Genomic DNA, 18,003 nt, shown 5'->3' on the forward strand with positions numbered 1-18,003 from the left:
CTACAACTTCCACCATACCCTGCTGTAGGTTGATAGCTGAAGGCTGTCCAGGCATGCTGGGAGTAGTAGTTTTGCAACAGCTGGAGGGCCACAGGTTGAGCATCCCTGCCTTAGATGAATGTCTTGGCAGCAGTCTGTGCAGTGTTTATGCCATATGGAGTTATTAGCTTCCTAATAGCTTCATATTATTAGGTATAAGGAAATACCATCCAATTTGAGTATGTGATATGTCCTTGGAGACCCCTTTTCTAGGACAGGGGAATTGCCACTGGAGCATAGCTGACTCAGAATAAAAAGGTTGTCCCAGAATGACAGCATATCAACATCCTACTTGATAGGTGATAAATGATTGTTAGGTGGAGGTCCGACCTATGGTAACCCCACTGATCATGAGAATGTGGGTCCTATGTCTCCCGTTTAACAGATTGGTGGTTGAGCAGGCACACTTCCACAAACAGCAGTACCACAGTGGCAGTGAGCAGCAAAGGGCATGCTCAACCACTTCTCCATTCATGAGGGGGACACAGGCCCCCTATTCCCATAATTGGTGAGGTTTCCCAACGGTTGTACCTTTTAATAGAGGGCCACCAATCAGAGGCTTACCACCTGTTCTTTTATCATTCTAGGACAACTCCTTTAACATCCACCCCTTTTTTTTTTTTTTTTTCTTAAACTTACACTGTAATACAGGATATGTAATAGTAACGTTATGTTTAATATAGCTGTACTTCATTTTTCTGGCACAGAAAATACTAGTTGAAAACACAGTATTTCGAAATAACTTGAAACAGTGGGGAAAAAAAAATCTCCAAGAAGATAATGAGGCTTTAATATACTATACAGTAGTACAGTAGATAGACGTTTTTCTAGCAAAATTATCACAAATAACAATAACTTAAGACAATGAATGGTACTTGTACCCCCTGATAATCAGGTATATCAATATTTTATACAGTGACTAATACAAAGTGTTATTAACAGCAGGTCCTGAAATGGTTTTGGTTATCTATCTATCCATCTCAAAGTCTTAGAAATACTTCAGTGTAAGAACATATTAAAAGAAAATCTTTTGGAATAGTGCATAACAGAGAGATTAATTGAAGTACACTTAAAATGTGGTAGTATAATACAAACAAGTAACTATAAGTTAAGCAATCATAAATATATTCCAAATATATTAGCTGTATGTCTGGTAAATCCAATATCAAGGAAATCCACTCAATATACCAAAGCGCTCCTTCCACTTTCCATATTCAGTCCTGTGAAGTTATATTTACTTTAGCGTAGGGTGTGAAGGACTGAAGTGAAGGGACTAGCTGATGTTTGCTCTTACTGCCTCTATGCCTTCACAATGAACCTCACTTTGAAATAACTATTGTAGCTATAAAGGGGTTTTCCAAAACCAGCAGAGCTGCAATACTGCTCTCAGAGGTGGTGCTGTGTTTTGTTTTTTGGCAGAAGACAAGTGTTTTTTCGTTCCTGGACAACCCTTTTTTAGCCGATCTGCAGAAACTGCTGGAGCAGATTTATCAACATACCGCAGCTGTAAACCTGAAGTCGGATTACCTGTTTTCTTCCTCCAGTAATCTCCTACACTATAAAGACCAAAGAAATATCATCTAGAAGGCTGAATAGGAGTGTCACAGTGTGCACAAAAAAGTTTTTGGATAGTTTGGTAGTTGTTTTAATTACTGAAGTTATTGATGTCAATAAACAATTATACAATGTCAATACAATTATCCAAACAATTTAGCTGTAGAAACAAACTTTTATACGTACAACACTCTAAAACACACAAATCCATATACTAATTACATACAGTTGTAATAGTTAACAAGCATGTACCATATTAAAATAGGTGGATACAAATACTCAACCAATGACTGAAAGAATTTACACATTACACAATATCTATAGACCCGCACTTGATGATCGATTGTTTGATGACATATTGAAAGTGGCAGCTGGTATAAAATTACTGTTTGAGGTCAAGTGTATACTTTTTTCCTGTGCAGTCAGCGGCGTAGATTTGCATTTCCATGGTGTTTTCCTTGATATAGAGAAACATAAAAAAGCAAGATATTATATCAGAACTTTCCACTTAACCATAAAGCCTAGTTCACACATGAATGTGTTTTGTTTATTGATCTGTATCAAAACCAGCCGTAGAGCCTACACACAGTGGAAGCTCCATTGCTGGTTTTGGCTCACAATCACTGAAGTGTGAATGATGCCTAAAGCAGAAAAATAATAGGACAGCTTCAAAGGACGTTTCTGCACATGTTGGAAAAACAAGCAAAGGACTTCTGCATCCCATATTTTAACAGGTAGTGCGAGCCTGTGCCTGCTCTGCTAAGCTAAGAGAGCTGACATGCTCCACTCAGCTAATCCTGGCATAGTACATGGGTATAGGGTACCCATGTGCTATGCCAAGAGCTAGTAATCGTCCAGGGAGTACGGACAGGAGCAGCAATATGAGCTCCTGCTGCCCATTCATAAAATGTACTCCGTACACCGCTGAGCTGTCAGCAGTGTACGGAGAACTGGGTTTTAAGCGCACAGTGAAAGTGCTTTAGGTAGGAAAGAGTGTAGTAAAAATAGAAAATGAATAAATAAAGTATATTAGAGATCGTTTTATTAGGGCATTAGGGACAACATATTAAAAGTTTGTGTAAAGGTTTAGTTACTCTTTAAATGATGAAGTCTGTAAGGAAACAATCAAAGTCCCTGGGTAGCATAGTGGCTCAGTGGTTTGGACTGGTGCCTTGCAGTGCTGCGGTCCTTGATTTTAATCCAACTAGGGGCAATATCTGCATGGAGAGTGCATTCCCTCCCTGTGTTTGCATGGGTTTCCTCTAGGTACGGCGATTTTCTCCCACACTTCCAAATATACAAATTGGCTTCCTATGAAATTGACCCCGTGTCAGAATTATAATAATTCTGGTGGATCGTATGCCAGTGGAGTTAGCTTCTAAGACTGGCGTTAGAAACGCCAGTCTTAAAACATTCCCCATATTGTGTTATGGTCCCTACAAAGATACCTATCATTCCTCCCCTACAACATCCACACGCTGCCCTGCGATAAAATGCATTTAGTGATGCAGTAACGTGTACGCATTTCTGTACACTCATACTTGGGGTGCATGGAAGCAAAGTATAGTGGCTCACGTCACCACTACATGTGCACCCAGTCAATGTGTTCTACCTCTAATGGGGTAGGTGTAACATTTCACAAATCTCGCTGTCCCTACGATTTGTTAGTTTTTTTACCAGTAAATATCCTTAATATATTTACTATGTTGCTCCAGAAAGTGTCAGCCTGGTTCTTAACTACATTTACACCCCAAGTTATATTCTATTTGGTACTTTGATACAGTTCAGACTTCATGCAGTGTCCTGGAAGACCACCGCAAAGTGTTAACATACAATACTTTATGCACTCTGTACGTCTGTATACACAAGCTGTATATGGAGTGAGAGGTCCTTGGCTACTGTTGTTGGGCAGAGCTGGCCCCACCTCTTCCTCTCTGTGAGAAAGTAAGTTAGCCTAGTGTTAGCCGCAGTCGATGGAACAGTAAAAAAATATGTGGTGCACGGCAAAGGGAGTCTTCAGGCCCTGTGCATTACACACCATAAGGGTCCATTCACACGTCCGCAATTTCGTTCCGCATTTTGCGGAATGGAATTGCGGACCCATTCATTTCTATGGGGCAGCACGATGTGCTGCCCGGATCCAGAATTGCGGATCCGCACTTCTGGGTCCGCAATTCCGATCCCGAAAAAAAATATAACATGTCCTATTTTTGTCCGCAATTGAGGACAAGAAAAGGTCATTTTCTATGAGAATGCCGGCGATGTGCGGTCCGCAAAATGCGGAACGCACATCGCCGATGTCCGTGTTTTGCGGATCCACGGATCCGCAAAACACACACGGACGTGTGAATAGACCCTAAATGTGCCAGCCCTTGAGGGAGGAGAATTACTGAATGCATCAAAAAGTTCAGTGACCTTACAAGGATTGCAAAGCGTTTGTCAGAGAAAGGTAACGTGTCTACATTGAAGCTAGAGACATCTCTGCATGCTGGTGGGAGTAAATAAGCTCCAGGCCTTCTACTATATCAAAAAGGACAGAAAGCATCTACTGTCTAGAGACTGTATTCCACTCAGAGTGAGAGAGATCATTTGCACCCCTTGGTCGATTTGGGAAAATTTGCAGAACATGAGAGAGACACTCATACCCCTGGGACTGTAAAGACTGCATCCAGTGTGTACAGTGCTTTTGTGAGCCACCTACCAACTGCTGCAGTAAAGACTATACCTTAGTTCCTCAAAGCCTACCTCATTATTGTCTCTTTCCACAGAAGACCCTGCCTTGCATCGCTAACACCAAGAGCACCCCTAAACACCATCAGGCAGGGGTGTACCAATGTCATGGAGTGCCCTGAATGGCATAAAAGGTGCACTCTTCCCATCACTGCACGGCCCAGGCAGTGTCAGAACTGTGAGTACTACTACTCCTACCCTCTGCACCGCCCCTGAGACTCACTGAATTCAGATGAAATGAAAACAATTCATTCATTTTATTACTTATTTTCTATTGTATATATATATATATATATACACTGCTCAAAAAAATAAAGGGAACACAAAAATAACACATCGTAGATCTGAATTAATTAAATATTCTTCTGAAATACTTTGTTCTTTACATAGTTGAATGTGCTGACAACAAAATCACACCAAAAAAAAAAATGGAAATCAAATTTTTTAACCCATGGAGGTCTGGATTTGGAGTCACCCTCAAAATTAAAGTGGAAAAACACACTACAGGCTGATCCAACTTTGATGTAATGTCCTTAAAACAAGTCAAAATGAGGCTCAGTAGTGTGTGTGGCCTCCACGTGCCTGTATGACCTCCCTACAACGCCTGTGCAGGCTCCTGATGAGGTGGCGGACGGTCTCCTGAGGGATCTCCTCCCAGACCTGGACTAAAGCATCTGCCAACTCCTGGACAGTCTTTGGTGCAACGTGACGTTGGTGGATAGAGTGAGACGTGATGTCCCAGATGTGCTCAATTGGATTCAGGTCTGGGGAACGGGCGGGCCAGTCCATAACATCAATGCCTTCGTCTTGCAGGAACTGCTGACACACTCCAGCCACATGAGGTCTAGCATTGTCTTGCATTAGGAGGAACCCAGGGCCAACGGCACCAGCATATGGTCTCACAAGGGGTCTGAGGATCTCATCTCGGTACCTAATGGCAGTCAGGCTACCTCTGGCGAGCACATGGAGGGCTGTGCGGCCCTCCAAAGAAATGCCACCCCACACCATTACTGACCTAATGCCAAACCGGTCATGCTGGAGGATGTTGCAGGCAGCAGAACGTTCTCCACAGCGTCTCCAGACTCTGTCATGTCTGTCACATGTGCTCAGTGTGAATCTGCTTTCATCTGTGAAGAGCACAGGGCGCCAGTGGCGAATTTGCCAATCTTGGTGTTTACTGGCAAATGCCAAACGTCCTGCACGATGTTGGGCTGTAAGCACAACCCCCACCTGTGGACGTCGGGCCCTCATATCACCCTCATGGAGTCTGTTCCTGACCGTTTGAGCAGACACATGCACATTTGTGGCCTGCTGGAGGTCATTTTGCAGGGCTCTGGCAGTGCTCCTCCTGTTCCTCCTTGCACAAAAGCGGTGGTAGCGGTCCTGCTGCTGGGTTGTTGCCCTCCTACGGCCTCCTCCACGTCTCCTGATGTACTGGCCTGTCTCCTGGTAGCGCCTCCATGCTCTGGACACTACGCTGACAGACACAGCAAACCTTCTTGCCACAGCTCGCATTGATGTGCCATCCTGGATAAGCTGCACTACCTGAGCCACTTGTGTGGGTTGTAGACTCCGTCTCATGCTACCACTAGAGTGAAAGCACCGGCAGCATTCAAAAGTGACCAAAACATCAGCCAGGAAGCATAGGAACTGAGAAGTGGTCAGGTCACCACCTGCAGAACCACTCCTTTATTTGGGGTGTCTTGCTAATTGCCTATAATTTCCACCTGTTGTCTAACCCATTTGCACAACAGCATGTGAAATTGATTGTCACTCAGTGTTGCTTCCTAAGTGGACAGTTTGATTTCACAGAAGTGTGATTGACTTGGAGTTACATTGTGTTGTTTAAGTGTTCCCTTTATTTTTTTGAGCAGTGTATATATATATATATATATATATACACGAGAGAGAGAGACATTTTGACACAAAATTGAAGTTAACCCAACATTATCTTACTATACTAATATTTTACATTTAGGGTACATTCACACGACTGCTCCATGTTTTGCGGTCCGCAAATTGAGGATCTGCAAAACACGAATACCGGCCGTGTACTTTCCGCATTTTGTGAAAAGAACAGGACCAGCCCTATATAGAACTGCCTATTCTTGTCAGCAATTGCGGACAAGAAGAGGACATGCTCGATATTTTTTGCAGGGCCGCGGGACAGAACTACAGACGCTGTCCGCATCTTTTGCAAGCCCATTGAAATGAATGGGTCCCACCCATTCCGCAAATTTGCGGAACAGATGCGGACCCAGAAATACGGTCGCGTGATTGTACCCTTATACAGTGCAAAATGTCACATTTTCTCCTGGTTCATTTCTGTGTTTTAGGACAATATATTCTATTAACATGAAACCACAAACAGCCAGCTGCATGTTTGAATGATTACGTCCATTAATCAGTCTGCAACGTTCAGATAATCATTGGGCAGTGAACACTGATAATTTGCACAGTTGCTCACAAAGCACATAAAGAGAGAAAAAAAAAAAAAACAATGACAGAAAATCAAACCCCATGCACTTGTGAGAATAGCACAGACATGATGAGGGTAACTGTGGGGGTTGGGAAGAGACGCAGCGTGGAGCTTATTTACAGCAGCCAATTTATTTTTCAGCTGCATTTAGTTTTTACTCCTAAGAACAGATAGAACAAACTATTAAACGCAAGGATCCTTGAATGACTTTAAGCCATTTGCAAAGTGTGACAGGCACCCTGAGAACAAAGATTTACAACAGTTTTTATTCTTATATCCAATTTTCTATCTCTCACTTGATGAAATTACTAGGGGGAAATTTCATATGCATTCTAAAATTAATCAGTTTATTCTTTGTTAGATCTCTTTCCTTCATCTTCTTCATATATAGAAGTTTAAATCCCGGTAGAGATGACTCAATTAATACTTTTAAATAATGTGCTATGCTGCTGCAATGCAGGTTATGATATTAAAAATAGCTTTATTACATTCAATAATTTTTTCCCTTAAAGGTCTGTTAATCCCATTATTAGATAACAGAGCTACTTTCACACTAGCGTTCAGGTGTCCGCTTGTGAGCTCCGTTTGAAGGGGCTCACAAGCGGCCCCGAACACATCCGTCCAGCCCTAATGCATTCTGAGTGGAAGCGGATCCGCTCAGAATGCATCAGTCTGGCGGCGTTCAGCCTCCGCTCCGCTCAGTAAGCCGACACCTGAACGCTGGGTGTCCGCCTGGCCGTGCGGAGGAAAGCGGATCCGTCCAGACTTACAATGTAAGTCAATGGGGACGGATCCGTTTGAAGATGACACTATATGGCTCAATCTTCAAACGGATCCGTCCCCCATTGACTTTCAATGTAAAGTCTGGACTGATCCGTTCAGGCTACTTTCAGACTTAGTATTTTTTTTAAACTATAATGCAGACGGATCCGTTCTGAACGGATCCAAACTTCTGCATTATAGGAGCGGATCCGTCTGAGCAGACATCGGACAGACCCGCTCTGAACGCAAGTGTGAAAGTAGCCTAAGAAGATAATACAATTCACCCATAGGCCATAATATTAAAATAAAAAGCAAAGCAACAGCTCAAGTTAAGTTAATGTTAAGTGTTTAGTCTGCTGCATTCAGATGGATTACAAAGTTCATGTTTAACCCCAAAAAATTTTTGCCTCTTATTACTGACACCACACCTTCAATCACCAATCTAAGGCTACTTTCACACTAGCGTTTTAGTTTTCTAGTATTGAAATCCGTCAAAGGGGCTCAATACCGGAAAAAAACGCTTCAGTTTTGTCCCCATTAATTGTCAATGGGGACAAAACGGAACTGAACAGAACGGAATGCTTCAAAATGCATTCCGTTCCATTTTCCTATACCAGAGAGCAAACCACATGTTGCAGTTTGCTTTCCGTGCTGGGATGCGGATCCGTCATGATCCCCAATGCAAGTCAATGGGGACTGATCCGTTTTCTCTGCCACAATAGAAAATGGATCCAACATGACCCACAATGTAAGTCAATCGGGACGGATCCGTTTTCACTGACACAATAGAAAACTGATCCGTCCCCATTGACTTTCAATGGAATTCATGACGGATCCGTCTTGGCAATGTTAAGGATAATACAACTGGATCCATTCATAACGGATGCAGATGGTTGTATTATCAGTAATGGAAGCGTTTTTGCTGAACCCTGCCGGATCCAGCAAAAACGCTAGTGTGAAAGTAGCCTAACACCTCTTGTCATTGTACTAACCAGAGGTGGAGCAGAGAGTCATCTGCATGTAAAACGTGTTCCCTCACAGGAAAAACACATTTGGTTAGCAGGAGCTTTGGACCTGAACTTAAAGGGGTTCTCCAGGAATGAATTAAAATGGCAGACAGTAATCTGTCCTAGAATGTGAGCAGAACTTGTTGCCTCCACTTGCAGAGCTGCCTGGGGGAAGGGGAGGGGGTGAGGGTCAGGGTCTCACTATACACTACACTTTGGTACTTTCATATACTAAATATTGGTGAGTTTTTCTGTCAGGCTGCTCAGACATCATGGCATATCACAGGCAGGATCATGTCATTACCATCTATTGTAGAACAGTGTGCAGGGAGGACCAGAAGCCATGTGGGCGATCCTATTGGTGATTGACCTGTATACAAGGTTAGCTGTCACTCATTCATACAGTATCTCACAAAGGTGAGTACACCCCTCACATTTTTGTAAATATTTTATTATATCTTTTCATGGGACAACGCTGAAGATGTGACACTTTGATACAATGTAAAGTAGTCAGTGTAAATTTGGTGTACCCTCAAAATAACTCAACAGACAGCCATTACCAAACAAACAAAAGTGAGTACACCCGCAAGTGAAAAATTGTGCCCAAAGTGTCAATATTTTGTGTGGCCACCAGCACTGCCTTCACTCTCTTGGGCATGGAGTTCACTAGAGCTTCACAGGTTGCCACTGGAATCCTCTTCCACTCCTCCATGACAACATCATGGAGCTGGTGGATGTTAGAGACCTTGCGCTTCTCCACCTTCCGTTTCAGCATGCCCCCCAGATGCTCGATAGGGTTTAGGTCTGGAGACTTTTATGGGCATTCTTGTGCATCAGCTTTAGAGGAGGCTTCCTTCTGGGACGACGCAGTCCAATTTGATGCAGTGTATGACGTATGGTCTGACCACTGACAGGCTGACCCCCACCCCTTTAACCTCTGCAGCAATGCTGGCAGCACTCATATGTCTATTTTGAAAAGACAACCTCTGGATATGACACTGAGCACGTGCACTCAACTTCTTTCGTCGACCATGGCGAGGCCTGTTCTGAGTGAAACCTGTCTTGATAAATCGCTGTATGGTCTTGTCCACCGTGCTGCAGCTCAGTTTCAGGGTGTTGGCAATATTTGTGTAACCTAGGCCATCTTTGTATAGAGCAACAATTCTTTTTTTTTCAGATCCTCAGAGAGTTCTTTGCCATGAGGTGCCATGAGAGTGTGAGAGCGATAACACCAAATTTAACACAACTGCTCCCCATTCACACCTCAGTCACATGACACCAGCGAGGTAAAATGGCTAATTTGGCCATTTTCACTTAGAGGTGTACTCACTTTTGTTGCCAGCGGTTTAGACATTAGTGGCTGTGTGTTGAGTTATTTTGAGGATACACCAAATTTACACTGTTATACAAGCTGTACACTGACTACTTCGCATTGTATCAAAGTGTCATATCTTCAGTGTTCAGCAAAAGAAATCCCAGCAAGCGTTCTTGTCTTCAATATGTTATACTCTTTAATCCAACTACAAAATTAACAGGACGCGTTTCGGCCCGTCCAGCCTTTCTCAACTGCAGTTGAGAAAGGCTGGATGGGCCGAAACGCGTCCTGTTAATTTTGTAGTTGGATTAAAGAGTATAACATATTGAAGACAAGAACGCTTGCTGGGATTTCTTTTGCTGGATTATACATAGGTGTTGCCCTTTCCCGTGCAGTGTGAATTTGGATCGTGAGCTGTTGATTTTTCTCCTATATTTTCAGTGTTGTCCCATGAACAGATATAATAACATATTTACAAAAATGTGAAGGGTGTATTCACTTTTGTGAGAATCTGTAAGAAAATTAAGCAGCAGTGCACACGTGCAATCACTGCTCCTTTCAAATAGGAACTTGATACCCCAACATTAGTGATCTTGGGGGTCCAACTGCAGAAATTGGTCATGCCATTCTGGGACAATGCCTTTAACCCCTTCAGGACCCTGCCATTTTTCACCTTAAGGACCAGGCCATTTTTTGCAAATCTGACATATGTCACTTTATGCAGTGATAACTTTAAAACGCTTTTACTTATCCAGGCCATTCTGAGATTGTTTTCTCGTCACATATTGTACTTTATGACAGTAGTAAAAATGCCAAATTTACCCAAAATTTTGAAAAGTTTGAAAATTTCCAAATTAAAATTTCTCTAATTTTATAATAGATAGTAATACCTCCAAAAATAGTTATTACTTTACATTCCCCATATATCTACTTCATGTTTTGATCATTTTGTGAATGCCATTTTATTTTTTGGGGATGTTGGAAGGCTTAGAAGTTTAGAAGAAAATCTTGGAATTTTTCAGAAAATTTCCAAAACCCCCTTTGTGAGGCTTACATAATAGAAACCACCCAAAAATGACCCCATTTTAGAAACTACACCCCATAAGGTATTCAAAACTGATTTTTCTAACTTTGTTAACCCTTTAGGAGTTCCATAAGAATTAATGGAAAATAGAGATAACATTTCAAAATTTCACTTTTTTGGCAGATTTTCTATTTTAATAAAAAAATTTCAGGTACAAAGCAAGGGTTAACAGCCAAACAAAACTCTATATTTATGGCCCTGAATCTGTAGTTTACAGAAACACCCCATATGTGGTCATAAACTGTTGTAAAGGCACACAGTATTGCGCAGAAGGAAAGGAACCCATATGGTTTTTGGAAAGCAGATTTCACTGGGATAATTTTAAGCTGCCATGTCACATTTGAAGACCCCCTGATGCACCCCTAGAGTAGAAACTCCAAAAAAGTGACCCCATTTTAGAAACTACACCCCTCAAAGTATACAAAACTGATTTTACAAACTTTGTTAACCCTTTAGGTGTTCCACAAGAATTGAAGGAAAATAGAGATGAAATTTTGAATTAAAATTTTTGGGCAGATTTCCCATTTTAATCCTTTTTTTTCCACTAACAAAGCAAGGGTTAACAGCCAAATAAAACTCAATATTTATGGCCCTGATTTTGTAGTTTACAGAAACACCCCATATGTGGTCGTAAACTGCTGTACAGGAGGACAGCATTGCGAAGAAGGAAAGGAAAGCAAAATGGTTTTTGGGAGGCAGATTTTGCTGGACTGTTTTTTTTGACCCCACTATGGGATAAGGTGGTACATATGATTTTTGGTTTCTCTATATTACACTTTTTGTGAGGCAAAGTAACAAAAAATAGCTGTTTTGGCACTGTTTTAATTTTTTTGCTAATTATAACGTTCATCTGACAGGTTAGATTATGTGGTATTTTTAAAGAGCAGGTTGTTACGTATGAGACAATACCAAATATGACAATTTTTTGGGTTGTTCGTTTCAGTTTTACATAATAAAGCATTTTTTTATTTTTATTGAAAGCCGTGTATAGTCTTGTGTATAGGCAATTTTTTTTCGGGATGAGATGACGGTTTGATTAGTACTATTTTAGGGTGCATATAACTTTTTGATTGATTGCTATTACACTTTTTGTGATGTAAGGTGACAAAGAATGGCTTTTTGACACCGTTTTTATAACTTTTTTTATGATGTTCACTTGAGGGTTAAGATCATGTGATATTTTTATTGAGCAGGTTCTTACGGACATGGCAATACCCAATATGTCGATTTTTTTTATTTATGTAAGTTTTACACAATGATATAATTTTTGCAACAACAAAAAAATGATGTTTTAGTATCTCCATAGTCTGAGAGCCATAGTTTTTACAGTTTTTTGGCGATTGTCTTAGGTAGGGTATCATTTTTGCAGGATGAGATGACTGTTTGATTGGCACTATTTTGGGGTGCATATAATTTTTTGATCGTTTGCTATTTCACTTTTTGTCAATTTTTTTACACCATTTTCATATTTTTTATTTATGCTGTTCACCTGAGGGATTAGGTCATGTGTTATTTTTATAGAGCAGGTTGTTACGGATGCGGCGATACCTAATATGTATACTTTTTTAATATACTTAAGTTTTACACAATAACAGCATTTTTGAAACCAAAAAAATTATGTTTTAGTGTCTCCATAGTCTAGGAGCCATAGTTTTTTTTTCTTTTTTGGGCGATTTTCTTAGTGTATAATTTTTTGCAGGATGAGGTGACGATTAGATTGGTACTATTTTGGGGGGCATACGCCTTTTTGATAACTTGGTGTTGCACTTTAAGTGATGTAAGGTGACAAAAAAATGTTTTTTTTAGCAGTTTTTATTAGATTTTTTTTTGACGGTGTTCATTTGAGGGGTTAGGTCATGTGATATTTTTTATAGATCCGGTTGATACGTACGCGGTGATACCTAATTTGTCTACTTTTTTTTTTTTCCCTATTTTTTTAAATAAAATTTACTTTATTTTGGGAAAATGAATAACAATTTTTTTTTGCACTTTATTTTTTGTCCTACTGTGGGACTTTAACTTTTGGGGGTCTGATCCATTGGCTGTAAGTGTATTACAGACTGTAATACACTAACAGCCTGTTTGCCTGTGAGATCCACGCGGCACATCAAGGGTTAATGCGCCAGCATCAGTGATTTCACCGATGCCGGCGCATGCCACAGGGGTCTGGCTATCAGGGACTGCCAGACCCCGGCTGCGGATTGGGTGGGTGCAGGAGATGTACAGCGCCAGTCCTTACGTCACGGACATCTGCGCCGTAAATGTACGGCGCGGGTCCTCTACGGGTTAAACTACACAGATAACTTTGGCAAACAGTATACAACACCAATAAACAAAGACAGTTTAGAACTTTAGGACAAGATGCTTGTAAAGATCAAAAATCCAAGAGAGAAAGGAGTTAGTGTAAAAAATGTAAAGTCTAAGCATTCATTTACTAGCTGGGCCCCTTGCCAGTGGTGCTGTACTTTTCCCTTTATAAGATGCAGTGCATCTTATAAAGGGAATACTAGCAAGCGCTTCCATAATGGAAGCGCTCACTAGTCTGCAGGAGGAGGGGAAGAGAAGCATTGTGAGCGCTGTCCAGTACTTACCCCTCCTCCTGCTCGCTCTTCTCAGGGCCCACTCTGCTGTGTCCTGGCTGCCTGCAGCGTCAGGAGATACAGAACCCACTCTGACCTGACGATGCAGGAGGTCAGCTGACTGCAGCGCGGGCCCTGAGAAGACAGCCAAGACAAGGAGAGTGGCGGCAGGAGAGGTAAGTTACTTTATTACTTTAAGGTCTGATCTGAGGTCTGATATAGAGGTCTAATGAGGGGTCTGGAGAGGTCTCACTGGGGGTCTGGAGTGGCCTATGGGTGGTCTGGAGGTCTGACTGGGGGGGTCTGGAGGTCTGACTAGGGGGGTCTGAGGTGGTCTAATGGGGGGTCTGGAGGTCTGACTGGGGTCTGAAATGGTCTAATGGGGGTCTGGAGGTCTGACTGGGGGTCTTAAATGGTCTAATGGGGGGGTCTGGAGAGGTCTGACTGTGGGGTCTGGAGAGGTCTGACTGTGGGGTCTGGAGAGGTCTGACTGTGGGGTCTGGAGAGGTCTGACTGTGGGGTCTGATTGGGGGTCTAGAGGTCTAATGGGGTCCTATATGGGGGTCTGGAGGTCTAATGGGGGTCTTATCTGAGGTCTGATATTGGGTTGGGGTCTTACATGGAGGTCTAATGGGGGTCTGATTTGAGGTCTAAAACTGGGGTCTTATATGGGATCTGACAGAGGTCTAAAGGGGTTTGGTCTGAGATGGGATCTGTGTGGTACCAGTATTTTCAGGGGGACTATTTCTGCAGGAAAGTATTGGGGAGCACAGTGGACACAGTATTGGGGGTGGCAGGATGGGGTGGTGAGAAGGTGAGGAGGAGGATGGAAAAGTAGGAAAGTAAGATGTCTGTTTGTTAAACTCTGCAGAGACGAGGCGCGGCTGAAAGAAGTCACCATGGCGGTCTGGTCTGACAGGAGAAGAAGAGGAAAGAGAATATCTAAATCAGAGAAGAAAAGTCACTGGATGTAAGAGGTACATATGTGGCGCTGTGTGACCCTGTATGTTCTGTAGCGCTGTATGTAATGTTTTCCAAGTATGTCTTTAAAGGGGTTGTCCGCTTTTTTTTTTGTATGAGCGCTGCCTTGTCTGCTCTGTTTACCTGCTCATCACTGCAAATGCTACAGCAAGCAGGTGAACAGAACAGAGAAAGCAGCTCTCATATGAGCGCTGCCCTCTCTTCAAATAGCTGATTGTCGGGGGTGCCTTGAGGACCCCGGCTGATCTGATATTGATGACCTATCCTCAGGAGAGGTCATCAGTAGTAAAAAGGACAACCCCTTTAACAGTAGGACTGGAGGCCATTTCAATATTTGCCTTGGGCAGCAGAAAAGCTAGGTGCTAGGTGCACCAGCTCTGATTGAAGGGGGGGGGGGGCCCAAGCTGAACTCTTGCACCAGGGCCCATGAGCCTTTAGCTACCCCCCCCCCCTCCCCGCCCCCGGCTGGAGAGATGCAATAAAGACATTGTTTAGTAAATATTTCAACTTGACATGAAGAAAATGTTAGCAAAATACTGGCTTGCAACTTGGGTTAGTGCACCACAATTAGGCACATATAAATGTTATACCCGTTATGTGACGACCAGCATTTCTTCTTTTCAGGTATTTTGCCATCTTCTCTTCTAACAGAAACATATAAGTATTAAATACTTGGTTTAAATTGGCAATGTAAAAAAATGTATCTGCCAATATGTAAAAAAAAAAGCCTGTACAAGTAATATTTTAATGAATCTTGTTATACATGGAGCAGCACTATACTTCCTTAGTGCAATGAGAAGACTATGAAGGACATTTATCAAGACCGCCTAATTTATGAGGAGGCGCCTCCTTTTGGAAATATGTTGAGGGTGGTGTTAAAACGTCACGTGTAACAAAATTTGTCACAATGGTCTCCGGGCATAGCCAAGCCCTGTAATCGACTGTCTCTGGAACTCCCATTGAAATTAACAGAACAGCTGCAGGGGGTATGGTCTCCCCGTTCTTGCGATCAGTGGGGTCCCAGCAGTAAGATAGGGGATACCTTATTGTAACTGGAATACCCCTTTAAGGGTATGGCCACACGATCAGGTTTCCTGATGCAGTTCTGAAAGCCAAAATCAAGAGTAGATTATAAAAGGAGAGAAAGTATTAAGGATGGATATAACACCTCCTCTTTTTTGAATCCACTCCTGGGTTTGGCTTAAAAAACTGCATCAAAAAAAAAACTGAACGTGTGGCCATACCATAAGAATGGAGGAAAGCTATTAATAAAAGTACTACTTCTTTCTTTGTCATTAGTGATTTCAGAAACCCTTACCTGGACCACGTCTGCTGATGTCACTATCATAGCCTTCAATAAATTCTCCGGGACAGCTTTCAGTGGCACTTCCGGTACCTCCTCGATCACTGCCAAGACTGGTCAGACTACCTGACAAGCCACTGGAGAGAATCCCACCAACATGTTTCTTGTGATTACCACCTGAAGTCAGAGTGGGCTCAGTACTGGAAACTAACAGGAATAAGATATGAATGTTTTACATATACAGCCTATATACATACACAGTAGATACATGGGGCATAACAAGAAATGACTGGGCCCCATAGCAAACATTTGAACGGGCCCCCACCCAGCTACACTCCTGAGAGATCACCCACTCATGCCATACAATTCCAGTGCTGAGTGTAACACCAAAAATGACATGCTGTAAGGTTATGCAAATCAAGGAAGTAGCGGGTGTTACTAATATCTGCAGATGATCATACTTTCAAGCACCTAGCTCTAATGTGTGGAATGTGGGAAGGGCATAAAAGTCAGATTGAAAGCAAAGGTTTTTTTAGCCACCAATTATCAAAGCTCCACCTTCCTGTAAGTCATGCACCTAGTTTTGTGTTTTTGCTTACACAGATACAATGGCTCATCCATATGACGGCTGTGCTGAGCACTGGATCTTGTCCAGTGTAAGGAAAAAAGCACAGATACAGCTACATGTGCATAGATTACAGAACTCACAGGAGCACCATGACCCTTTCAGTGCGATGACCAGCAGGGGCACTGGACCCCCACTAACAAGACATGTACAACCTAATTTCCAGTGGAAATCGATATACTGCACAGGCAGCAATATGGTAAGATGAGGGTCAGAGCAATGTAGAGGAAGCAGGGAAAGCGGGAGATGTTACTTGCAGTCCTATGTACCATATATAAAACAGAGATGCATCTAACTACAGATGGTAGATGTCACCTGCACTCTGAGTAAAGATAATGTAGTAGATGCTACTTGCAGTCCTATGTAACACCAAACATAACACAGTGATAGCTCTGAGTATGGATGGTAGATATCACCTGAAGTCCTATGTAACACCACATATAATATAGCTGTAACTCTCGGAGTACAGAATGTAGTAGATGTTACCTGCAGTCCTGTGTAACACCACACATAACACAGTGATAACTCTCCGAGTAGAAATAATGTAGCACTGAACAGAGGAGTCAGACTGTGGTATGCTGGGCCTGGACCCTGTATCCCTTAGGGTACTTTCACACTAGCGTTTTTCTTTTCCGGCATAGAGTCCCGTCCTAGGGGCTCAATACCGGAAAAGAACTGATCAGTTAAATCCCCATGCATTCTGAATGAAGAGTAATCCGTTCAGGATGCATCAGGATGTCTTCAGTTCAGTCTTTTTGACTGATCAGGACAGAGATAAAACCGCAGCATGCTACGCTTTTATCTCCGGACAAATAAACTGAACACTTGCCTGAATGCTGGATCCGGCATTTTTTTCCATAGGAATGTATTAGTGCCGGAATCGAAACTGATTAGTTTGTCCGTATGACAAACGGACAAACAGATACGTTCTTGCAATGCATTTGTGAGATGGATCCGCATCCAGATCAGTCTACAAGTGCTGTCCGGTTGCATGCAGATTGCCTGATCCGGCAGGCAGTTCCGGCGAAGGAACTGCTTGCCGGATCACTCTGCCGCAAGTGTGAAAGTCCCCTAAATAATTAATAGTTAGGCCTCTTTCACACGGGCGTGTCCGGATTAGGTCCAGATGCGTCCCGGTGCATTGTGGCAAACCCGCGTGAGTAGGAACGCAATTGCAGTCAGTTTTGACTGCGATTGCGTTCCGATTTTCAGTTTTTATCGCGCGGGTGCAATGTGTTTTGCACGCGCGTGATAAAAAACCGACTGTTACCCAGACCCAAACTTCTTCACAGAAGTTCAGCTTTGGGTTAGTTGTAGTGTAGATTGTATTATTTCCCCTTATAACATGGTTATAAGGGAAAATAATAGCAGAATGCATAGTACAATAGGGCTGGTACAATAATAATTTAACTCACCTTAATCCACTTGTTCGCGCAGCCGGCATCTCTTCTGTCTTCATCTGTGAGCAATAGGACCTTTGATGACGTCACTGCGTTCATCACATGGTCCATCACATGATCCATCTGTGATGAGCATAGTGATGTC

The 18,003-nt window shown here is 42.5% G+C and overlaps 1 protein-coding gene across 3 annotated transcripts in view; it reads right to left on the bottom strand.

The window, feature by feature from the left end:
- Window positions 1–848: 848 nt before the first annotated feature.
- The window catches only part of RPH3AL (rabphilin 3A like (without C2 domains)), a 403,454-nt gene continuing 386,299 nt past the window's right edge, over window positions 849–18,003 (bottom strand). For 2 of the 3 annotated variants that reach the window (XM_040424764.1, XM_040424763.1), the window contains exons 8-10: window positions 15,849–16,040; window positions 15,121–15,174; window positions 849–2,050 (exon numbers count right to left, since the gene is read on the bottom strand). In XM_040424764.1, coding sequence (XP_040280698.1) covers window positions 2,016–2,050; window positions 15,121–15,174; window positions 15,849–16,040 — 281 coding nt within the window. In that variant the 3' untranslated portion in view covers window positions 849–2,015. The remainder of the gene's footprint in view (window positions 2,051–15,120; window positions 15,175–15,848; window positions 16,041–18,003) is intronic. The other variant, XM_040424765.1, reaches the window with a different exon arrangement.

This window comes from Bufo bufo, chromosome 3 (genome assembly GCF_905171765.1).
Source record: "Bufo bufo chromosome 3, aBufBuf1.1, whole genome shotgun sequence".
Taxonomy (NCBI): Eukaryota; Metazoa; Chordata; class Amphibia; order Anura; family Bufonidae; genus Bufo; species Bufo bufo.